The following is a 20,015-nucleotide window of genomic DNA, read 5'->3' as shown; positions in this document are numbered from 1 at the left end:
AATCCTACTTTATCCTTCTATTCCACTGCATTTCAGAGGGAAATATTGTACTCCTATATATTTATTTGACAGCTACATTTACTAGTTACGACCGTGGAAGCCCATTTCTGCCAATGTGATGAAAAAAAAAAGATCATGTAAGTCATTAGAATTAGAAAGTTTCTCAAAATAATGACTTATTATCTCAAAATAATGAGAAACGTTTTAAAATAATGACTTTATCTCAATATGCATATTTCCGCCAATGGAAGCCAATCGTGGTGAAATATTAAATTTACCCAAGTGATGAGGAAACTTGAAACCCCTAGACACATACACTGAGAATGGAGTTTTGTGTCCAGCAGTTCCAATTTTGAAATGAAAATGAAACATATTTACATATTCATATATTCTGGATTTTTTTAATTAGGGATGGGCAGATGTAAGATTTTTTTAACAAGGTAACTGGAATTTCTTATTCCAAGCAGATTCTGTCTTGTCTGTCATATCTGTAGGGAGTCTTTAAATAATAATAAAAAAAAACTGAATGCATGACTTTTACTTGTAGTGGATTATTATTATTAATTATTATGATTTTTATTATTATTATTATTATTATTATTACTACTACTACTATTTCATACAAAACTTAAACATTATTTACTTCAAGATGTACACTATACTTCTGTACATGTAAATTAAGACTAATATGGAATATTTGATTGTATTTCAAAGTCTCGTGATAACATTGGTTAGGCGTGCGAATGACGCAGTTTGGTGGCAGGGGAGGGAGGGGAGCGGAGAGCAGCAGTGTAGGAAAAGAGGAGGAAGCAGCAAGGATGGCGGAGTCACACCTCTGAAGGTAAAACAGTTAGCTATATTATCTCATTAACAGTGGATGTTTCACCCCCACAGCACGATAACGCATCACTCCAAAGATAATACACGTGTCAGCCTCTTGTTACGGCGTGTGAAACATTAAAGTGTAATTTTGCGGTGGTGAGTACGAACGCACTCTTTTGTTCAGCTTCGGAATGGCCGCTGTTTTTCAGAGTGTTTTCTTTTTTTCCTCGGCTAATATTCAATACAAGGACGGGTCTTGTACACTGTGTTACAGTTAGTTCGCACCTTGTGTGCTTTAATTAAGTGGCCGCTCTGCTGAGATATCAGCTGCCTCCACCGGCTGTTCTCTTTGGGTGTCTGCTGCCCGCTTAGCTGGCTGCAGCAGAGATTTCCCCTCTCGGTCGAACTCACGGCGGACGGGTCGGTCCGCGTCCGACAGCCGCTCTGCTCGGGCCTACATATAGGTAGCTCTGCTTGAGAGAAAGCTAACAGCTGGATGTTGGTAAGTATGCCAGGGAAAGCCTCCACACCCTTTGCACCGTCCTATACGCGTAGTAATAGACGTTCTTTTTATTATTTCACGTTGGCCGTACTGTTACTTTGCTTCGTTTGACTCACAATATCTCTTGCTAAAATACTGTTAGCTGGCGGGCTCGCTAGCTGACGTTAGCAGTCTGGCACAACTGACGTTCGCTGTTGACGTTTAGCTTAGCTGCTTTTATTTCCTGCCTTGTTGTCAGTTCTTTTAGTAGGCTTAGCCAGTGAATTTTCCATCTTTTTAAAGATTGGTCACAAGATCTATGTATTGTAGATATTTTCTCCCAGTCACTTTCAATGCTGGTTTAGCTAACATTAGATATGTTTAGCCTACGTGAGTTGATGTTAGGTTAACAACCAAAACGTAACATTTAGCGTTACTGTTGGCGTCAAGGTATTATAATGTCACAGTATTACACATATATCCTGAACTTTTGCACGTTCCCTCAACGTTTTTGCACATCCTGCACAACACCTGGCAGCCTTCTTTTTCTTATTGTAAAGCAGTTATATTGCACATATTTGTAAGGTTATCGTGTCTTTTATCTATTTGTTGTTGTAATATTCTATATTTATGTTATTTTCTCGTGCAGTACTTTGCTTTATTGTTTATTTCCTTTTAATACGTTTCTGTATGCACCAATCCCCAAGGCAAATTCCTTGTAAGTGTTAAGGTACTTGGCAATAAATCATATTCTGATTGTGATGATCAAACAGTGGTACCAACCCTAGTGTTTTTTCCTTAGGTGTCCATATTATGTAAATTAATTAATTTCAAAATGCGATTTGACATCGCGAACTGTTACCGTTTTATCAGTAATCTGTTTCCAAGGATTTGTCATTGGCACATGTAGCCATCAAGCTAGCTGCGTCCTGTGGAGTGCTGTGTAGTAGCAGTAGCTGATAGCTGCCACCTCACCTCCTGGTTTGCTATTCACCTCAATATTACACGGATAACCATTTTCACTGACAGACCAGGTTATTCCTGGTTTGTAATTTCTTATATTTCGGTAGTAGCTCACTGTCAAGCAGTAACACAGGATCTGGGTCTTAGATATTTCCTGAATCCGAATCGGTAGTGCATTTTGTCATATCATATAACTTCAGTTTGTTACATTTGCTTTATTGTATTCTGTGTTGCCTTAAAATGGTGCATTTCTTATTTAATCAAAAAGGCATTGAAATGAACACCCAAAAGCACGAGAACAGTAGACAGTACTGCTTAGGCCTAAATGCACTAGCATTGTAAGATAGGCCCAAAGTATCCTTAATGGAAACTTCATTAGTCTCTATGTGGGTTGCAAGTGCCATGAATTACAAGTGTGTAGTAGCTCTTTATGGTGGTGTTGTGTTGGAAGTACATGCATTAGCTTTTCTCTGAAGCTATATATGAGTTGAACCTCATATGTATTTCTACTAAATGAGTAGTATTAACTTAATGGAACTCATTACATTCTTGCAAGTCTTGTCCTAGCACTTGCCTGTTGAATTGACATTGTCCAATGGTTCTGGTCAACATACAACCAGGACGTTTAAAAAAAAAAAAAAAAAAAGATTCCTCCACACCTGGATACTAGGCTGTTGTGATGGCCGATGTTAAGGCATTAAACCGATTCCGAGCATCCATCAATAGGGCAGTTTTCTGATCAAAAAACATTTAATTGTATGGCCAATGACCATCTAGTGATTCTGCTGTTTTCTGCACAGCTAACGGGTTGTTTACATTTCTACCCCTCCCTTATGTTCAGACTGTTTAGGCTATTCAGTCATTACATTCATGCAAAACAAGTGCGCACTCCCCTAAATATGTATGCCTGCTTTGGTTTGGTTAATATTTTGTTCTCATGACCTGGCCAAGCCATAAACAAGAGTTCCTGCATGGGTTACTAAGCTTGATTTCTTTACCAAAAATTGATACGATAGTCATAAACATCATTACAATTAGTAAAATTAACTAGGATATGACCTTTCTGAATTGAATGGTACACTTTTTTTTTTTGGTCTTGTTTGGTCTTTGTTTTAAGGTTTAAGCAGAAAACATCAAGTCTTTAAATAGAGAGATGACTTTATATAGATAATGTTTACATGTGGCTTGTTATAAACCATATGATGTACCAGGGCAGGGACATAGAGAGTACAACCATAAAAGGAAGTTGCTTGCAGTTTGGGTTGGATAGCCCCAGCAGTTGGGCTGGTCTGGTTATTCTCATTTTATGTTAATTATTTTCTACAATAATAGTGATTCACCCTCTTATTTATGATTGTCTGAAAGAGTAATGGATCCCTTTTTTATTTACCGAACACACTGTCAAGCATTCTGTCATATTAGGAGTGCTGCTATTGCTTTTACCATAAAGGTCATATTACCTGTTGTTGTGGGGACTTCATGCTTTGAAGGCCACTTCTAAAGATTACTCTCAGCAGTCCTAACCTTTTTACTTATCTCTGATCCTGAGCCAAACCTGCCTCTCTTTTTGCCACAGCTTAGCTTGTACTAGTGCAGGAGAGCTTTACACAGTCACAGAGGAACAACAGCAACAGAGACTAAACAGAGACATGCCTCCAGAGACATTTTGGCTCAGTTTGTCATGTAAGATCCAGAGAGTTGAGAGTTTTGTCTTGGTGTCTTTGAGATGTTAATATTCAATATGATTGTTGCGTTATAGGCTTCATAGAAGAAGGCTAAATAGCTGAATGCATGTTTAGGTGGGGCCGTAGACTTACAGTATTGTCAACACCCGCTGGGCCATTAGTAGGAGTAAGTTCGTGTGAGGTTATGGTTATGCTCAGTACATTGAACAGATTTTCATGCCTTTTATAAATATGGAAGAATATTGTCAGGGTATTTGGGCTCCTTTTAATGTAGGCCTATTTGTGTATTTCTTTCTACATAATGGAACTTACATTGCACCCTTAGCTCACAGCAGACCCAACTTAAAATTAGTTTAAATGATAGTTAATATTTGTAATATTTCTTTGTTCTAATATTTATTATTATAGTGTCCCATGTCGCATAATATCTGTTGAGAGAGGAGTGTCGGTGTGGATTTGTTGTGGCAGGACAGCTTGGAAAGCCTCTCTTTTAGACTCTTCTTTTTTTTTTTTATGGCATGAAAAAGTTTTCCACTAACTAACTAAGCGGTTCTTTAGAGGTGTGGTTCACAGGGCTGGGTATCGTTCAAAAATGTTCAATACCAATACCGTGACTTCAATACTGATTCCTAAACAATACTTTTTTCGATACCTTTTTTTTTTTTTTTTTAAGATGCTTTTTTTGCGCTTTTCTGCCTTTATTTTGACAGGACAGCTAGGTGAGAAAGGGGAGAGAGAGGGGGAAGACATGCAGGAAATCGTCACCCTGCAACTCTGTGTCGAGGCATAAACCTCTCAGTATATGTGCGCCTGCTCTACCCACTGTCCAACCCGGCCACTTTTCGATACCAATTTTACAAAAAATGACAACATTACAGCACAAATCTTTTTATTTATTTGTCAGTTCCTGCTACGTGAGCTGTCTCTGTGTGTAAGGTAGAGTTTTCCCTGCGTGTCTCTGCGACGTGTAACGTAAAGGCGCTGACAGACAGAGCCGATTATCGGCCGTCGGACAGTCTGACGAGGTCAGTGACTCAAGTCTGTTCGGTGTGTTCCGTGCCGTCGCCCGTCGGAGGAGCTGTCGGCCTTCATTTGGGCCGACCTGACATGTTCAGTCGGAGACAGGGCAGTCGGGACTCACCCGGAAATGGCGAGCGGATGAGCCTCTCAAAATCTGACGAAAATCTTTTAAACGGACCTTTGTCGATTTGAAATGAAGATTCAGCAACTGCACGGCCTTTTTCTCGCTTAAAATGTTTTCAGAAACACGTTTCGGTGAACTATTTTTGTACAATATGAGATCGTACGTGGCGGCTTGTATCATCTGAACAAGCCGCCATGACAGTCTGGCTGTGAATTTCCGGAAAAAAAAGACCCACGTGACGCGTTCGTCCAATCAGATGCCGGTTTTCATTTTCTGGGAAACAATACAGAGAAGCACCGCCTGCTTTTATGGAGACGTATTACGTTTCGCGCACGCACAGAGCGTACGCTCAAGTCGGCGTCGCCTCAGTGTGTTTTGAGGCAATTTTTTTTACCTCGGGGACCTGACTGATCAGTCCGACTGCCTTTTCTGCCGACGGTCGGCCGTCTGGTTGGTGTGTAACCTCTCTAAGACAACCAATCAGAAAACTTTATTAGATCTTGGTAGCAGCGTGCTGTGGGCCTATTGGCTCGCCGACGCTCATTATTTACTTTGATACTAATGAGTAAAAAAGTAATTTTTTTGTATTGAATTCGGTACCCAGCCTTAGTGGTTCACCTGCAAAATGCCGCTGTCACTGTTTATCAATCAGTGTTTATTTGAGGGAATCTGATGCAGCATAGGCAGTTTATTCACATTTTCTTCTAAATTTCCTCCTCACTCTCCAACAGTAGGAGCATATTCTGATCTGTGTCCCCCACGAGAAGACCCTGTTTACTATAAATTGTGGCGAGCAGTGTCATCTTTGAGTAGAAAACGTAACAGTTTTTGGATGCATGAGGACAGAAAATCCAGATGAAAATTAGTTTTGTTCCTTTTGGAACAGATTTTGTTTCTCTCTGTAAATTGGCAGAAAACAAAAAGGATGAGCGTTAGGAACACATTGTGTGAAAGTGTGAAAATGAAATTGTAAATGTAAACAAAATGTATTTCTCTTTTCTCAACAGCAAATCTTCGAGGGATTAAAAGAAACAAACTTGATGACCTTTGCAGCCTGAACTTATATCCGAAGGTCCTGGGATTGTATGCAGTTCAAACACTTAAGCATGTGGCCTATGGGTGCCACAGTCCAGCTACTTAAAAGGATTTTTTCTCCCATGGCATTTTAACAAAGTATCAAAAGTATCCCAAAAACCTTTGGATCACAAGGCCTTTATTTCAAGGATCATAAAAAAAAATGTGTGGGCCTGTATAGGGATGTTTTCTTTAAAAGCCTCCTTGGCTATCTGTGTCTCTTTTTTCCCGAATAAGTAACCTGACAAGAGAGACTCCCATGAGCAACTTTACAGGAGGCCCGATAACGTCGACATGAGTAGTACTTTAGGCAAAGAAAAAGACCCGAAAGAAAAGGACCCCAAAGGTGGTCCAGCCGGGAAAGAAAGGGAAAAGGAGGCCAAGGCTCTAGCCGGCTTAGTAAAGGATGGTGGCAAAGAAACGAAGACCAAAGGGAAAGATGCCAAAGAAGGAAAGAAGGACACCAGCAGCTCAACACCGGGTGTTGCCTTCTCTGTTGACAATACGATAAAGCGGCCAAACCCGGCACCAGGTACGCGCAAGAAGTCCAGTAATGCCGAGGTGATCAAAGAGCTCAACAAGTGTCGGGAGGAGAACTCAATGAGACTGGACCTATCTAAAAGGTCCATTCACATGCTGCCCACCTCCATTAAGGAGTTGACGCAGCTGGCTGAACTTTACTTATACAGCAACAAGCTGCAGAGCCTGCCGGCGGAGGTGGGTTGCCTATCAGGCCTGATCACTTTGGCCCTGAGTGAGAACTCCCTGACCAGCTTGCCTGACTCCCTGGACTCCCTTAAGAAGCTTCGAATGCTCGACCTCCGGCACAACAAGCTGAGAGAGATACCGGCTGTTGTCTACCGGCTGACATCTCTGACCACGCTGTACCTGCGCTTCAACCGCATTACAACTGTGGAGAAGGACATCCGAAACCTATCCAAGCTCACTATGCTCAGCATTCGTGAGAACAAAATTAAACAGCTGCCCGCAGAGATAGGTGAGCAAAAATGTGTAAAGACCGGATAATTTCCTCTAATTAAGGCAAGTTTTTTTTTTTGCCTAGTGGCCATGAGAAATCAAATAATTGTGGGAGGTAGTCGGTTACCAATGGGTTAATAGCAGTCAGCTTGTGTTCATTTCCAGTGCAGCTTATCTTGTGCTCATAATGCATTTTGCACATCTTATTCGGTTCAGTAAAACATTCTTATACTATGCTGGGCCCTAGCACTAATGGGTATTGAGTACACACCCTTCTTCAGCTCCAGCAGTAATACATATCTTACTGTTAAAAACCACAAACAAATTATTGAATGTTGAAGTGATGAATCCAGCTGCTCATTGTATCCCGTACAATTAGTGTCTTATTGTACTGTAAGAGAGAGTAGTGGCTACAACACTTGGTTAGTTTTTGTAAGCTATGCACCAATGGCATTCTGACTTTGTGAAGAATGAGGTAAATGAATGAATGGATGTCTTCAGTACAGCAGGTGGGTTAATGAAAGTGCTTTCATCTTTAGCTAAATATCTGAATTTGGTGTGCATCTTTTTGCAGGGGAGCTATGCAACCTCATAACTCTGGATGTTGCCCATAACCAGTTGGAACACCTACCGAAGGAGATTGGGAATTGCACACAGATAACCAACCTCGACTTGCAGCACAATGAGCTCTTGGACCTCCCAGAGACTATAGGTAATTAAGTGTATTTTACGACTCAAAACCAACGTTATTGCATAATGATTTGATCAATGTTAAGGTAAAATAAAAGTTTACTTAGATATGTTTTTTTGTCATTGTAGGCAACCTGGCAAGCATAAATCGTTTAGGTCTACGATACAATAGATTGTCAGCCATCCCCAGATCATTAGCCACATGTCGAGAACTGGAGGAGCTAAATCTCGAAAACAACAACATTTCGGTGTTACCAGAGGTACGTGGAACCAAAAATAGAATGTCATTTAAATATCATTGCTACATAATAACAAAAAATAATAATACTCATCACTTGCAGTCTTAATTTGTATTACACTAACATCAACTGTTTCCTGCAATGCTCTTGTAAATGCAAAAACAAATTGACAAACAACACATTCATGTTGGAGCCCCAAGAGTCTATAATAACTGTTTTTTTGCATAGAGCTAATCATCTTAAATTCTTGTGTATAACTGAGGTCCACTCGTGCACCCGGAGTAAAAATCACAGCCTGTAGTGATAAAGTCCTGTCCTTTTCATACGGTTCCGTCGTGTCTGTTGCTGTGCTTGACCAGGGCCTACTGTCAAGTTTGGTTAACCTGACCAGTCTAACACTGGCGAGGAACTGCTTCCAGTCGTACCCTGTGGGTGGACCATCCCAGTTCTCCACCATCTACTCCCTCAACATGGAGCACAACCGCATCAATAAGATCCCCTTTGGTATCTTCTCCAGAGCCAAAGTGTTAAGCAAGCTTAACATGAAGGTATATATGCATGCTTGTTTGTAAAATGATCGAGATAAATTCTTAAGTCAGCTTTCTTTAAAATTTCTAAACAATGTAGAAACAATCATGAATCAATACCTTCTTAATTTTGTCTGCTTGAAACTTTTATTTTTGCCAAAGTCAGGTGTGATCACGGCATCATGAGATAGCAAAGTCTTTGATGACTAGACAGCACACATTTTGACTTTTCATAATACAAAAACACAGGTGTTATTAATAACATTAATGATGGCTCTGTTCTATTCAAGTGTCCCAGTAAGCCATGGCAGTGAGTCAGCATGCCAGGACCCTGAAACTGAAGCAGCTAAATTCAGCCATTGTAATTATTTTATATACACCTGTGAATTTCCTGCTGCGACATGTAAACATATCTTCAATAAAAAAAAAAAAGGCCTGTGAAAACATGTGAGATTGAATTATACCTGAGTGTCAGAAACAAAACATATACACTCACATAAGTAATATAGAAGTTTTTAAATCTTAAACGTACGTAGTAAGGAATGTAAATTTCAGATGGTAAATCCACTGTCATGTAGGTCTTCAGCATTGTGTACTGTTGACTTGGATAATTTATAATACAACTGAGCTGGTACTGTAAAGGTGTGTATAATTGTACAATTAAAGCAGATTTAATGATGCATCTTTCGGTTACACTTTACTTGAAGTTTTCTACATAAGAGTGTCTCAACAAACATAAACAAGTCATAAACATTTATGACATAATGCTTTTTTTAGTAAGTGTCATTCGGTTTTGTCATGACAAGTTAGTTAGGGTTCATGTTTCATGACTGTCATGACAGCGTCATGTGTTCGTGACAGTGTCATGTCACTCATATAGAAAACTTCAAGTAAAGTGTTACCCATCTTTCATTATTTTAAAGAAGCCAGGTTGTACATACTTTTTAGAGTGTCTATTTTTGATGCCAGGGTGAGAATCTGTTCGTCATTGTGAGAAGAAGTAGTGCAGGAAATCCTGAAATAAAATACTGCATTTACATGTAGTATTACATCTCATGCTGTGTGTTAAATGCCAGTGCCACTTTAATTCAACACCGTAGAGTGGAACTGCATCGAAAAAAATGCCTATTTGCTTATACAGTATTTATCTCAACTGTACTGGCCTTAAGCCAGGCATGCACAGCCATTCAAAACCTTTAACTTGTTACCTGGTGTATGTCCATACTGGATGTAGTTTGACATTTTTTTCCTGGTGCCATGTAACACTGGCACAGTGCACTAGTTTACTCAGCCTTCTGAACAGCATTGTCCTTGTCCTGTGAATTGTTATTTTGCTAATAAAGGTATGCCATTGTCTTCTTCAGGACAACCAGTTAACATCTCTGCCATTGGACTTTGGCACATGGACTAGCATGGTCGAGCTTAACCTGGCCACCAATCAGCTGACAAAGATCCCAGAGGATGTCTGTGGTTTAGTCTCTCTGGAGGTAAGTCTTGCATTCACACATAGTAGTAATTAAGCTTGCCATTGCAGTACCCAGTGAATTTATTGAAGAAGTGGAAGGTACCATTACATAAATTGTAGATTTTGTGCAACCAGTAATTAGGAATAAAGGAGTTGGAGCCAGACATTACAACCCTTATCTTGGGAGTGTATCGTTGAGGCAAATGGCTTGTGTAACAAACATAGATAGCCATAGGACTTTACTTAGCAATTCTTAGTCACGGTATTAAGTTTTGGGTTTGGTTAAAGAAATAACTACTGCACAGACACTACAAAAACTGTAGTAACCTAAGTTTTGGCTGCAAATAAAAGTAAAAGTATAAAGTAACACTAAACATGAATATTAGTAGAGCAGTGCAGTGTGAGTAGTATACCTTTTTTTGTTTTTTAATTTTCATGGTTTGACTTGAATCAAAAAATTACCAATGTCTTCATTGGTTATTTGACATCATTTAAGAAAGATGTGTTGATTCTGTGTCAAGACTGATTGCTTAATTGCTTGTGCCATGATGCAAGACTGTCACTTTAGACCTGTTTTCTTTTCCATTATCTCCACAGGTGTTAATATTGTCCAATAATCTTCTCAAGAAGTTACCGCATGGTATTGGGAATTTGAGAAAGCTACGGGAACTTGACTTAGAGGAAAACAAGTTGGAATCTCTACCTAATGAAATTGCGTATCTTAAAGATTTACAGGTACGTTTTCCAGAAATGCAGTTCTCGCCATTATACTTGAGGCTCTTTGTTAATGACTTTTACAGAATTTTGTAGTATCTGGATTGTATCTGTTGCTATGGGTAAAAATAACTATTAGAATCTAAGCTGCTGCTTCTTTCTTTTAGATGCATTTGGTAAGGCTCATTTTCAGTTCACGGCTGAGGGCCCTGTAAAAGGATTTTTTTTTTTTTTTTTTTAAATTAAGATTTCGGCGACTGTGGTAGTATCCCACACTGCAACAGATGGCAATGCATGCCTCAAATGTTGCTGTAAATAAAGATGGATTTTTGCTTTTAATATACTTATTTTCTTGCTCTGAAGCTCAGTTTTAGAAGTTGCAGGGGTCTGAACTGGCCAGTTTTAGCTCAACTCAAGCCAGCTGATAATCACCTGCGACTCCGCTTGTCAAGTCGCCAGTGGCTGGTTTTAGAATGTAAGGGACCTCACCTGTTTCAACAGCCTATCAACTCATAGCGAAGTTAGCTGGTCAAGTCACTTAGTAACTGTCAGCTGAATGAAATGGCAGAGTTTTGGACGGAGTCTCAAGAAGCGAGTGCGAGCAAGTGAATGTAGAGAAGGAGAGGCGTTGGAACAAAGCAGTAAATCAGAGAAATGAGACATTTTCACTAGGGCTGCAACTAACGATTATTTTAATAATCGATGAATCTGTCGATTATTTTTTCGATTAATCGATGAATCGGATAAAAAAAACAAAACAAAAAAGCAATAATTTACATCAACTCAATACATACTTACATACATACTTGTTGTTTTAGTTAATAGTTGTGTAAAGGTAAGTAACCCAAAGATGCAGACAACACACACACACACACACACACACACACACGTTCACTTGAAGCTTATTCATTAAATTATTACCATCATTGTAGTAAGTGCAAGTTAAGTTCATTTGTACACCACAGCTAAAGATGACCAAGTGCTATAAAAGAACTTTAAAATTAAATTAAAAAGTACAACACGCACAAATATATACGTCAACAATAACTGATATGGGACAAAGCACAGAATAAAAACATGATGAAAATGAATGGGCCAAAAAAAGGCAGGCGATAAAAACGTGTCTTTAGTCCTGCTTTACTACGGTTATTAACGAGCTAACGCTAGCTTGTCATGCTGGATAACGAGTAAACACCACACCAGCACCACTGGAGAGACGTTACGTTCCTCACTTCAAAACGGAACAAAAGTAGGATTCTGTAGTGACTTTACCCTGCTGTTGAACTCCCTTCCTCCTCATCAAGGACTCCAACATGTTTACGTTTTAGGTGCTGAATCATCACCGTGGTGACCGTGCCATGCCGCTTTTGCTTATCTTGCAATTAACATGTTTTCGGTTTATTTAGTGTGAAATGTTCCCACACATTGGATGACTTAGGTCGTACTGATTTCTCTTAACAACGTTAAGGGTCTCTCCGGTCTCTCTCCGTATTTCCTCTACCCCCGCTCTGCTCTTTTTTCTTTTCTTTCGCTCCGCACCGGTCGGCACTCAACTCAATTGCTTTATCTCCGCGACTGAGTGGCGTGTCGCGCGACACAACGAATCAATAATGAAATTTGTTGCCAACTTTTTTAATAATCGAATTTTATCGATTCGTTGTTGCAGCCCTAGTTTTCACCGTTTGATCACTACTAGAAATGCAACTGTAGCAAGTATCTCGCTATCACTATCACCAATTCATATTTTAAGACGCTACAAATTATACCCAGCTAAACAAAAAACTGAAAAGCTGGAACTTGGAACGGAAGTAAAGAGAGTCGTTGCTGTGGAGATGATACACCATCTCGTCTAGTCGCGTTGGTGTAAACTAGAAGGTTTCAGACCATTGGAGACCGGGGCCATGCAAGTTTCAATTAAGTCTCGTCGCAAATCTTTGGTCTGAACTGGGCTTAATAACGGCCCAGTAATAAGAATCAGGACCTAGTACGAACCTAAATCAGTAAGCAAAATCACAATTGGTATCAACACAGTTTTTAAAACAGTATCCAAACCTGGTTAGTGGGTTGAAAGAACCAGAATTAGAATTGACTTTATTGTAATTGTAAGTACATACGATATTAATTCTATAGTGCATTAAGGTAAGAACATAGAGCAGAGAATGTGAAGTTGGTAAAAGGATTAAAACATAGTAAAATAATTTAGTAAAATGGTAAATAATTTACTTGTATTGCACATTGTAATGTAAAGTGTGGGTGCATTGCAGCATGAGTGGATGAAAGTATTGTTTTTTCTTATTTAATGTGCAAATTGCTTATGGGAATAAAAAACGTTCCTGAATCTGGAGGTGCATGTTTTGGTCGACCTATAACGGCCATTCATTTAATTAAACTAATAACAATTTAATGATGGTGTTGGACGAGTGAACTGGTGTGCAGTAATAGGTCAAAGATACTCAAACTAATGTAATGTCATTCCAGCAAACTAAAACATTGAGAGGCTAATCCTTGGCTATATACAAATCATAATTTTACATTTTTTAGAAACGGGTTATTGAACATGCTGTCTACCCACTAGATAATCCTCCACATTTGGTCTCTGTGAGGGCGATGGTGTTGGTTATAACTGGGTTATAAATGGTTTGATTGTAATTATACTTTGCGATTGGTAAATGCAATTCTCATTTCAACAACCCTTTAGAAATTGGTGTTGACAAATAATCAGCTGACCACGTTACCCAGAGGCATCGGCCACCTCACCAACCTGACTCATCTTGGTTTGGGGGAGAACCTGCTGCAACACCTTCCAGAGGAGATTGGTAAGTACTTCCCTCAAACCCCCAACTGCTTAGATCAGTAACGTGCTCATCTAATCTGTTCAGGGTTTTACTTTACTACTCAAAGGCCTTCAGTGATGGTGGGGAACCAGAGCTGATCCTGGGGGTGAAAAGTGTGTCTAGGAGACGAGTGGGGGGGAAAAAAAATGGGAAAACCACAATCTTAAATTTTGGCACATCATTTCGTTATCATTTAACATATGTTACATCTAACACGCCATTAAACTAAACACAAAAACGGAGTAAAACAATAATAAAAAAACTACATCTCATTATTCTGTAGTGACAATGTACGACTGTACATGACCTGCACATTGTACGTTCATACACACAAGTTAGCTAAACTCTAATATTTAGCATAATCTACAAACTCGTTTGTGTCATCAACAATATTAAAGGAGTTGGTAGCACTTTTTGAAAATCTAATTTTATAAACTAGTTGTAGTTTTTTTTTATTTAAAGTGTAGCATTGTTTTCTTGATAAAAGCTAAACTTAACCATTAGGATTTAAGAGCTTAACATCATGTCCCGCCTCTGATTCTTCCCCCGAGTGATTAGGTTAGCATTGCTAGGCTGGTGACTGCTGATTTTAGGAGTTAAGCTAGAGATTAAAATGAGTGGAGGAAGAAGCTAAAGGTGGGTGTATATTTAGAAGGCTTGGAGGTATTTAGGTTGCCATTAGAAACGACTACATGTCTATCATTTTTTAGTATGACTATACAGTATAATGTATGAACATCACCACTAATAGTAAAAAAAGGACCACTACAGTGTTTCAACCATATCATGTCTTTCCAGAGGTGGTACAAATAAATATAGTAATACAGTATTATTAGAGCTGAAACGATTAGTTGACCTACTAACTACCAACTATTTTGATCATTTATTTATTATCATTTATTATTTCAGTTGAGCAAAAATACCAAACCTTGTGAGAATGTTCTACTTTTCTTTGTCATATATGGTAGTAAATTAAATACGTTGGGGGTTTGGTCAGATCAATTTGGAGACGTCACCTTGGGTCTTAGAAATTGTGCATGAGCGTTTGAGCATTTTCTTCTACATTTCTTTTCAAATTGACATAAATCAAGAAAAATGGCATAATAATCAATAAAAAAGATATATTACTATTTGTACTGTAACCTTCTCAAATCGTATGTTTACAATCACAGCTCAAATTGGTATAACAACGGGATTATTGCATCAAGAGAGGCGATGAGCACTTTTTTAATTCATGAAAATCATACTTTATTGACCTGTATTACTCGGAGGTTGTTGTTGTTTTCAGACCCGTTTTCCCTTGGTGACAGCATCAGTTTCAGTACATGCCGCGACTAACAGTAACTGATGTCTGTCCTCAGGTACACTGGAGAACTTGGAGGAACTGTACCTCAATGACAACCCCAACCTGCACAGCCTCCCATTCGAGCTGGCCCTGTGCAGCAAGCTGTCCATCATGAGCATCGAGAACTGTCCCCTCAGCCACCTGCCGCCACAGATTGTCGCAGGAGGCCCCTCCTTCATCATCCAGTTCCTCAAGATGCAGGGACCATACCGTGCCATGGTCTGAGCCAAGAGCAGCTCAATCCCAGTCCTTACCTCCAAACCCTCCACTTGCTCTGCACCCTCTCGCCTGCCCGCCCCCATTATGTGTATCATACACTGTAAAGAAAACAGACTGGCCACAATCAGTGTTGGGGGCAAATACAAGGAGGAGGAGGAGGAGGAAGGAGGAGGAGGAGGAAGGAGGAGGAGGAGGAGGAGGAGAAGAAGAAGAAGAAGAAAAAAATGTTTCTTTTGCCATCCTTGGGCAGAAACGAGGTCAATCGTCTGAGACTTGATTTCTGTGTTACTCCAGAGTTCATCGCGGTCATTTTAGGACCCCAGCCACCCCCACTCATTTTTCATTCCGAATCATACAAGAGGAAAATATTACCATCTTTGCCAAAACTGAAGATATATGAAGTTATATATATTGAGTAACTGTGAGCTAAGTGGCAAGTCTTTTAACCATATAAACCATGCTCCCATTGCCAATGTATTTACAGTAATTACAAGCATCTATTATGTGAGCAAGGATACAACTGTATGCAAAAACAAACAAAAAAAGTCTTTGGAACTTCACATTTACTGCTGCTGCCGTAATTTTAACTTTGTCATCTTGTTATATTTTCTTTTGATATTCACTTTTTTTTTTTTTTTTTTTTACATCACCTTCGCTCAAGATAACTTATGCTAACTACTTCTTGACCATAGAGAACAAAGGTCTAATGATGGCGTGTTTATAATTTTTTTTTATCATTTATGTTTATTTTTAAAAACTGTGCCTATGTTTAGACTGATCCAGTGGTTCATTTCTAAACAAAATTTTCCATGAGAATACAAAGATATAAATTATTTCAATAATTCTTTTTTATTACTGCTGTTTTGACTTTAGTTTTTCCTTTTTTTAGTGTTCTTTTTTGCTGTTGCATTAATCTGTTAAAGAAAGTGATATCAGTTGTAAAATAGGGTGATTGGAGATATTTTTAACAAATAGCAGCAGTAGTTGTTAAACATTAAGCTAGTAATGTATACATATGAGAAATGCCAATCATACATGCTTTAAAAAAAAAAAAAAAAAAAAAAAGAAGCAAGTTGGACTTTTCTCCAAATCGGGTGGTGCCGTGACCCCCGTCTATATTGCTTTTGTGTGACAAAAAGGTATTGGAAAAAAGGTGATGGGATAAATGATGAGATTTCTTTTATATATTATTCAAATCCTGGTTGTTGCCTTGAGTGCAATTTTTAGTTATGTTTACTGGTTTGATATTTTCTTCAGTGTTGGGCTGCATAGCTGTCATTCAATTGACAATTGACCAACATATCACGCATTTAAAAAAAAAAAAAAAAAGACATTATCTGGGTCTCTGGAGCAAGTGGAGAGTGTGTTAGAGCTACAAAAAAAGGTTTGATAATTAAACATTGACAGGTAACACTTCCTTTTTCATTAATTTCCTTATTTCTGTAGTTTCTTGTTTTCGACAGGGTCTCCTAAGAATCTTAATTACATGGTGGGAAAATGTTCCCTTGATTTAGAATTGTAATTTAATTTTTCTTTTTCTTTTATATATCTTCTTTTGTCCCACACTGTCCCAGCAATGCTGCTGCTCTTATGCACTTTTAAAATAAAAAAAGAAGACATTGGCATCCTCTATATTACGGAAAAAACACACAGTAGCCTCTCATTGGTTTTTTGGATGGGGGCATTTTGTTTCATAAAGTATTTTATCTGTTAAACGACTGGTTTATTATGTAAATTTGTATCAATTAAATATAAATGTTGAGTTAAGCGGGCTCAGAATATACTAGTAACTTTCTTTGAGGAAGTTTTATCCTGTCAATCTTAAAAAGGAACTTGCTCTCTTGAACTGTAAAAGGGTCTGTGTGGCTTTGAGATGTTTTAAGATTCCTATATCCTTCTTTCGCCATTGCAAGCAAAACGGCTTATTGCAGTTCAGAACGGCATTGTTTATTTTAAATCGATTTACATTAAGTGTTTTCTTTTTTCTAAATGATGAAATGTACATTCAGTTAGTATTATTTCAAGTGACAGTACATTAAAAATCCCAACAAAAAGGTAATCAAACAAACACTTTATTATTTTTATTTTTTTTGGAAATGTGTTGCATCCCCGCTCTATAATCAATCATGATACTGTTATGTATTGAAACTATGGGTCTATTTTATTTTTTTTGCAGCAGCTTGGTGTGTTTTTGTGGGCTGTGGTTCGCGCTCCACCACGGGAGGCCTGTGTGATGAGAGCGCCACAGCTCACCATCGGGGGTGGGGCCGGGTCATGGGGAACGATGTACCGCTGCTTCTAATTTACCAGCAGAACCTGTTGCTGCTTTTGGACTGAAACATATGCTGTACAAGACAGAGGGGGGGGAGCCGTGGAGGGAAGGAGGCGGGAAACGACCCACTCCCAACACTGATACAGACTTCACTCGAAAACCTGACGAGGGACAGATCCACTGACCTTTTCGATCTGGCGTCGGGCCCGGTGGTTTTCTCACAGATCAAATCGTTTGGACACAACGATGAGACAACACAACAAGGTGCATATTTGAGCTTAACGCAGTTACAGTACAAGACTGTCGGAAAAAGACAACACAAAAAATGTAAAAAGGGCTTTCTGTGTTCACGCTCAACAACACACCGGAGGCATTGCATTCCTGGGTTTTCTATAAAAGCTTTGGAAGTTTCTTTTTTTGTGTATTTACTTTTAGCTGTAAACAATTGTGTGAAAAAATGCCTTCAACAAGTACTCAAAAGTGAGATGTGCATTAGGTATGCAGCGAGAGTGCTGTGACCCATTTTTACATTCAGTCTCAATGTTTTTACTTTTTTCATGTGCCATTTTGCAAGGTTGAGGATGCTAGTGTATGAAGACGCAGAGGATGATGGGAGGCCTGACCCAAACTGAACTGGGCTAATTTACCAGAGAGCATTTAGAGAGGAACGCAGAGAGGTGTGACTTGTTGGATCAAAAATGATGACGACATATTGCATACTGGTGCATCCAAAAATAATGGGAGTACAATTGGTGTTTATTTTTCTATTGTCTGTGATTTTAGGCCGTTGAGAGCATCGCAGAATCAAAGTCATTTTGCTCTTTTTGCTTTTTATTCTGGATCATACAACTTGTCTTTTTCTTGCCTGGTTATTTTGTACAGGAAACAAGCATGTTGAACACATATTTGACATGATTTGTCTGGGTCAGAATCGTGCGTTTTTTGCATAGGACTTGGATTTAGTGGCTATTTGGTGTATCTGCAAATGCTCCCTTTTTGTATATTGCAAAGGGTATCAAAGCATTGTGTGGCAATGCTTATCCTACTTAATCTACATTGACAAACAGCCTTAATGGTCTTTTTTATGTGTTTGTTTGGCTATTCCTTGTGTCTATGGCCACTGACTGTACTTGATGACAAGTAACTGGTCGTTACAATGTAAATTTGGGTCTAGTTTCTTTCTGTCTTATTTTTCCTTTTACTCTGTACAGTAATCTGACGTTACGGTAGACTCAGTATTACAAAATCTGTAATGTGATGAGAGTTTTACAAAAAGACAAAGTGCAATGGAAGATAATGCCATTATGCTACCAAGTGGATGTGCATTAGCTTGCGTCTCACTTGTCTTTGGCATTAAAGGGGAATTCCACCAAAACTGACTTGCATTTTTATTCTGCAAAGGCAGAGATTTTTTTTCCACAGAAATACAATGGGTTTTTTTTTCTTCTTTTTCATGTTTTTCTCACTAGTCATATCATGTTTGAGTAATACGATTGCAAGATCAGGGGAAATAAAATGATGGGACTTTTTTTTTTACCACATCTATATCAAGTTGCAGCTGTTTTCAGAAAAGACAAACATGACTTTAGATAGTTCAGCTCGATGTTGTAGGAACACTATCTATCTTGAGAGCACAAATCTATGTAAAAATCTGCTTTTGTAATTAAACCAAGTCACTTTTGGTGGAAAGGCCCTTTTAATGTGAAGCCACCAGCTCTTTCTCTTACCTAAATCCCACCTGCACACACCCACAACCCCTATAGTATGTCCATACATTTACTTTTCTGCCTTATGTGCACCAAGCAAAACCTTTATGATCGTTTGATTTAATCAACAAAGACAGATAATCACTTTTCTTCTTTTCTTTCTTTAATGTCAGTGAAGGGATCTGGGTCCACAGATTGAACAGATGTTGAAAGCAAAGTTTTTGGGTCAGTTGTCTTGACTGGGCGAGCAGATGCAGACATGACTACCTCTATGTGAGTCTTCATTGCTAACCACAGTGACCAAGATCCAGTCTGAGGTGTTTCTACCTGTGTACATACAAAGCTGTGTGTTGGCAGCAGGAACTTGGATTTGGACTAGCAATTCAACCACGATTTGTTTTACTAAGCATCCTTCTGTTGTTTTATTAAGTATTATTTGGCAAATGAAAAGGAGAAAAAATGTGTGTGCTTGGTTGTAAATGACAAACTTAATCAATGCCGCCCTATTGTAAGACAGTTATCCTGAAACCAACTAGTTGCAGAGTTCTACTTTGCAATTGAGTGAAAATGACCATGTTTGGTGATGTTCTGTATGTACATACATCTTTTTAACTGTTATAAACTGATACATATTTACAAATTTATGATGTGTTGCGTATCTATATTTCAGTTTCACTAAACCCCACAAACGATGAGATTGACAAGTTGACTGACATACAAATAACAGTTAACTTATTTTCTTAATGTAAAAAAAAATTGTCATAACAACACACGTACTGTACACAACGACTATTAATGTTTTGAGATAGATTTAAAATTTGTTAAGTTGATATTCAAATATAAAGATTTTAATAACA

General features: G+C 38.6%; 1 protein-coding gene across 6 annotated transcripts; it reads left to right on the top strand.

Annotated features, from left to right (window-relative positions):
• Nucleotides 1-754: 754 nt before the first annotated feature.
• On the top strand, nucleotides 755-19,802 carry shoc2 (SHOC2 leucine rich repeat scaffold protein). 6 transcript variants are annotated; one of them, XR_004897163.1, is made up of 10 exons: nucleotides 755-841; nucleotides 6,103-7,166; nucleotides 7,722-7,859; nucleotides 7,967-8,097; nucleotides 8,436-8,624; nucleotides 9,968-10,090; nucleotides 10,666-10,803; nucleotides 13,481-13,598; nucleotides 14,978-15,341; nucleotides 15,396-19,802. XR_004897163.1 is itself a non-coding variant. In XM_036000790.1 (10 exons), the coding sequence occupies exons 3-10, from the start codon at nucleotides 6,464-6,466 to the stop codon at nucleotides 15,184-15,186; spliced, it is 1,749 nt and encodes a 582-aa protein (XP_035856683.1). In that variant the 5' UTR covers nucleotides 822-841; nucleotides 5,827-5,913; nucleotides 6,103-6,463; the 3' UTR covers nucleotides 15,187-19,802. The 6 variants fall into 6 exon arrangements, 5 of the variants coding, with proteins under 5 accessions (XP_031145204.1, XP_031145209.1, XP_031145206.1 ...); XM_036000790.1 differs by adding an exon at nucleotides 5,827-5,913 and having other exon boundaries at nucleotides 822-841; nucleotides 14,978-19,802; XM_031289344.2 differs by having other exon boundaries at nucleotides 14,978-19,802.
• The last annotated feature ends 213 nt before the right edge of the window (nucleotides 19,803-20,015 follow it).

The sequence above is a fragment of the Sander lucioperca genome, chromosome 4 (assembly GCF_008315115.2).
Source record: "Sander lucioperca isolate FBNREF2018 chromosome 4, SLUC_FBN_1.2, whole genome shotgun sequence".
NCBI lineage: Eukaryota > Metazoa > Chordata > Actinopteri > Perciformes > Percidae > Sander > Sander lucioperca.
The sequence above is the reverse complement of the archived record's forward strand: the minus strand, read 5'-3'. Positions and strand labels throughout refer to the sequence as shown.

Excerpts from the sequence above, each read along its gene's own strand:
- shoc2 (XM_031289344.2), top strand. The coding sequence starts at position 6,464 with ATGAGTAGTACTTTAGGCAAAGAAAAAGACCCGAAAGAAAAGGACCCC. Across the intron at positions 8,098-8,435 it reads ACATTTCGGTGTTACCAGAG|GGCCTACTGTCAAGTTTGGT; the intron begins GTACGTGGAACC and ends GTGCTTGACCAG. Across the intron at positions 10,091-10,665 it reads GTGGTTTAGTCTCTCTGGAG|GTGTTAATATTGTCCAATAA; the intron begins GTAAGTCTTGCA and ends TTATCTCCACAG.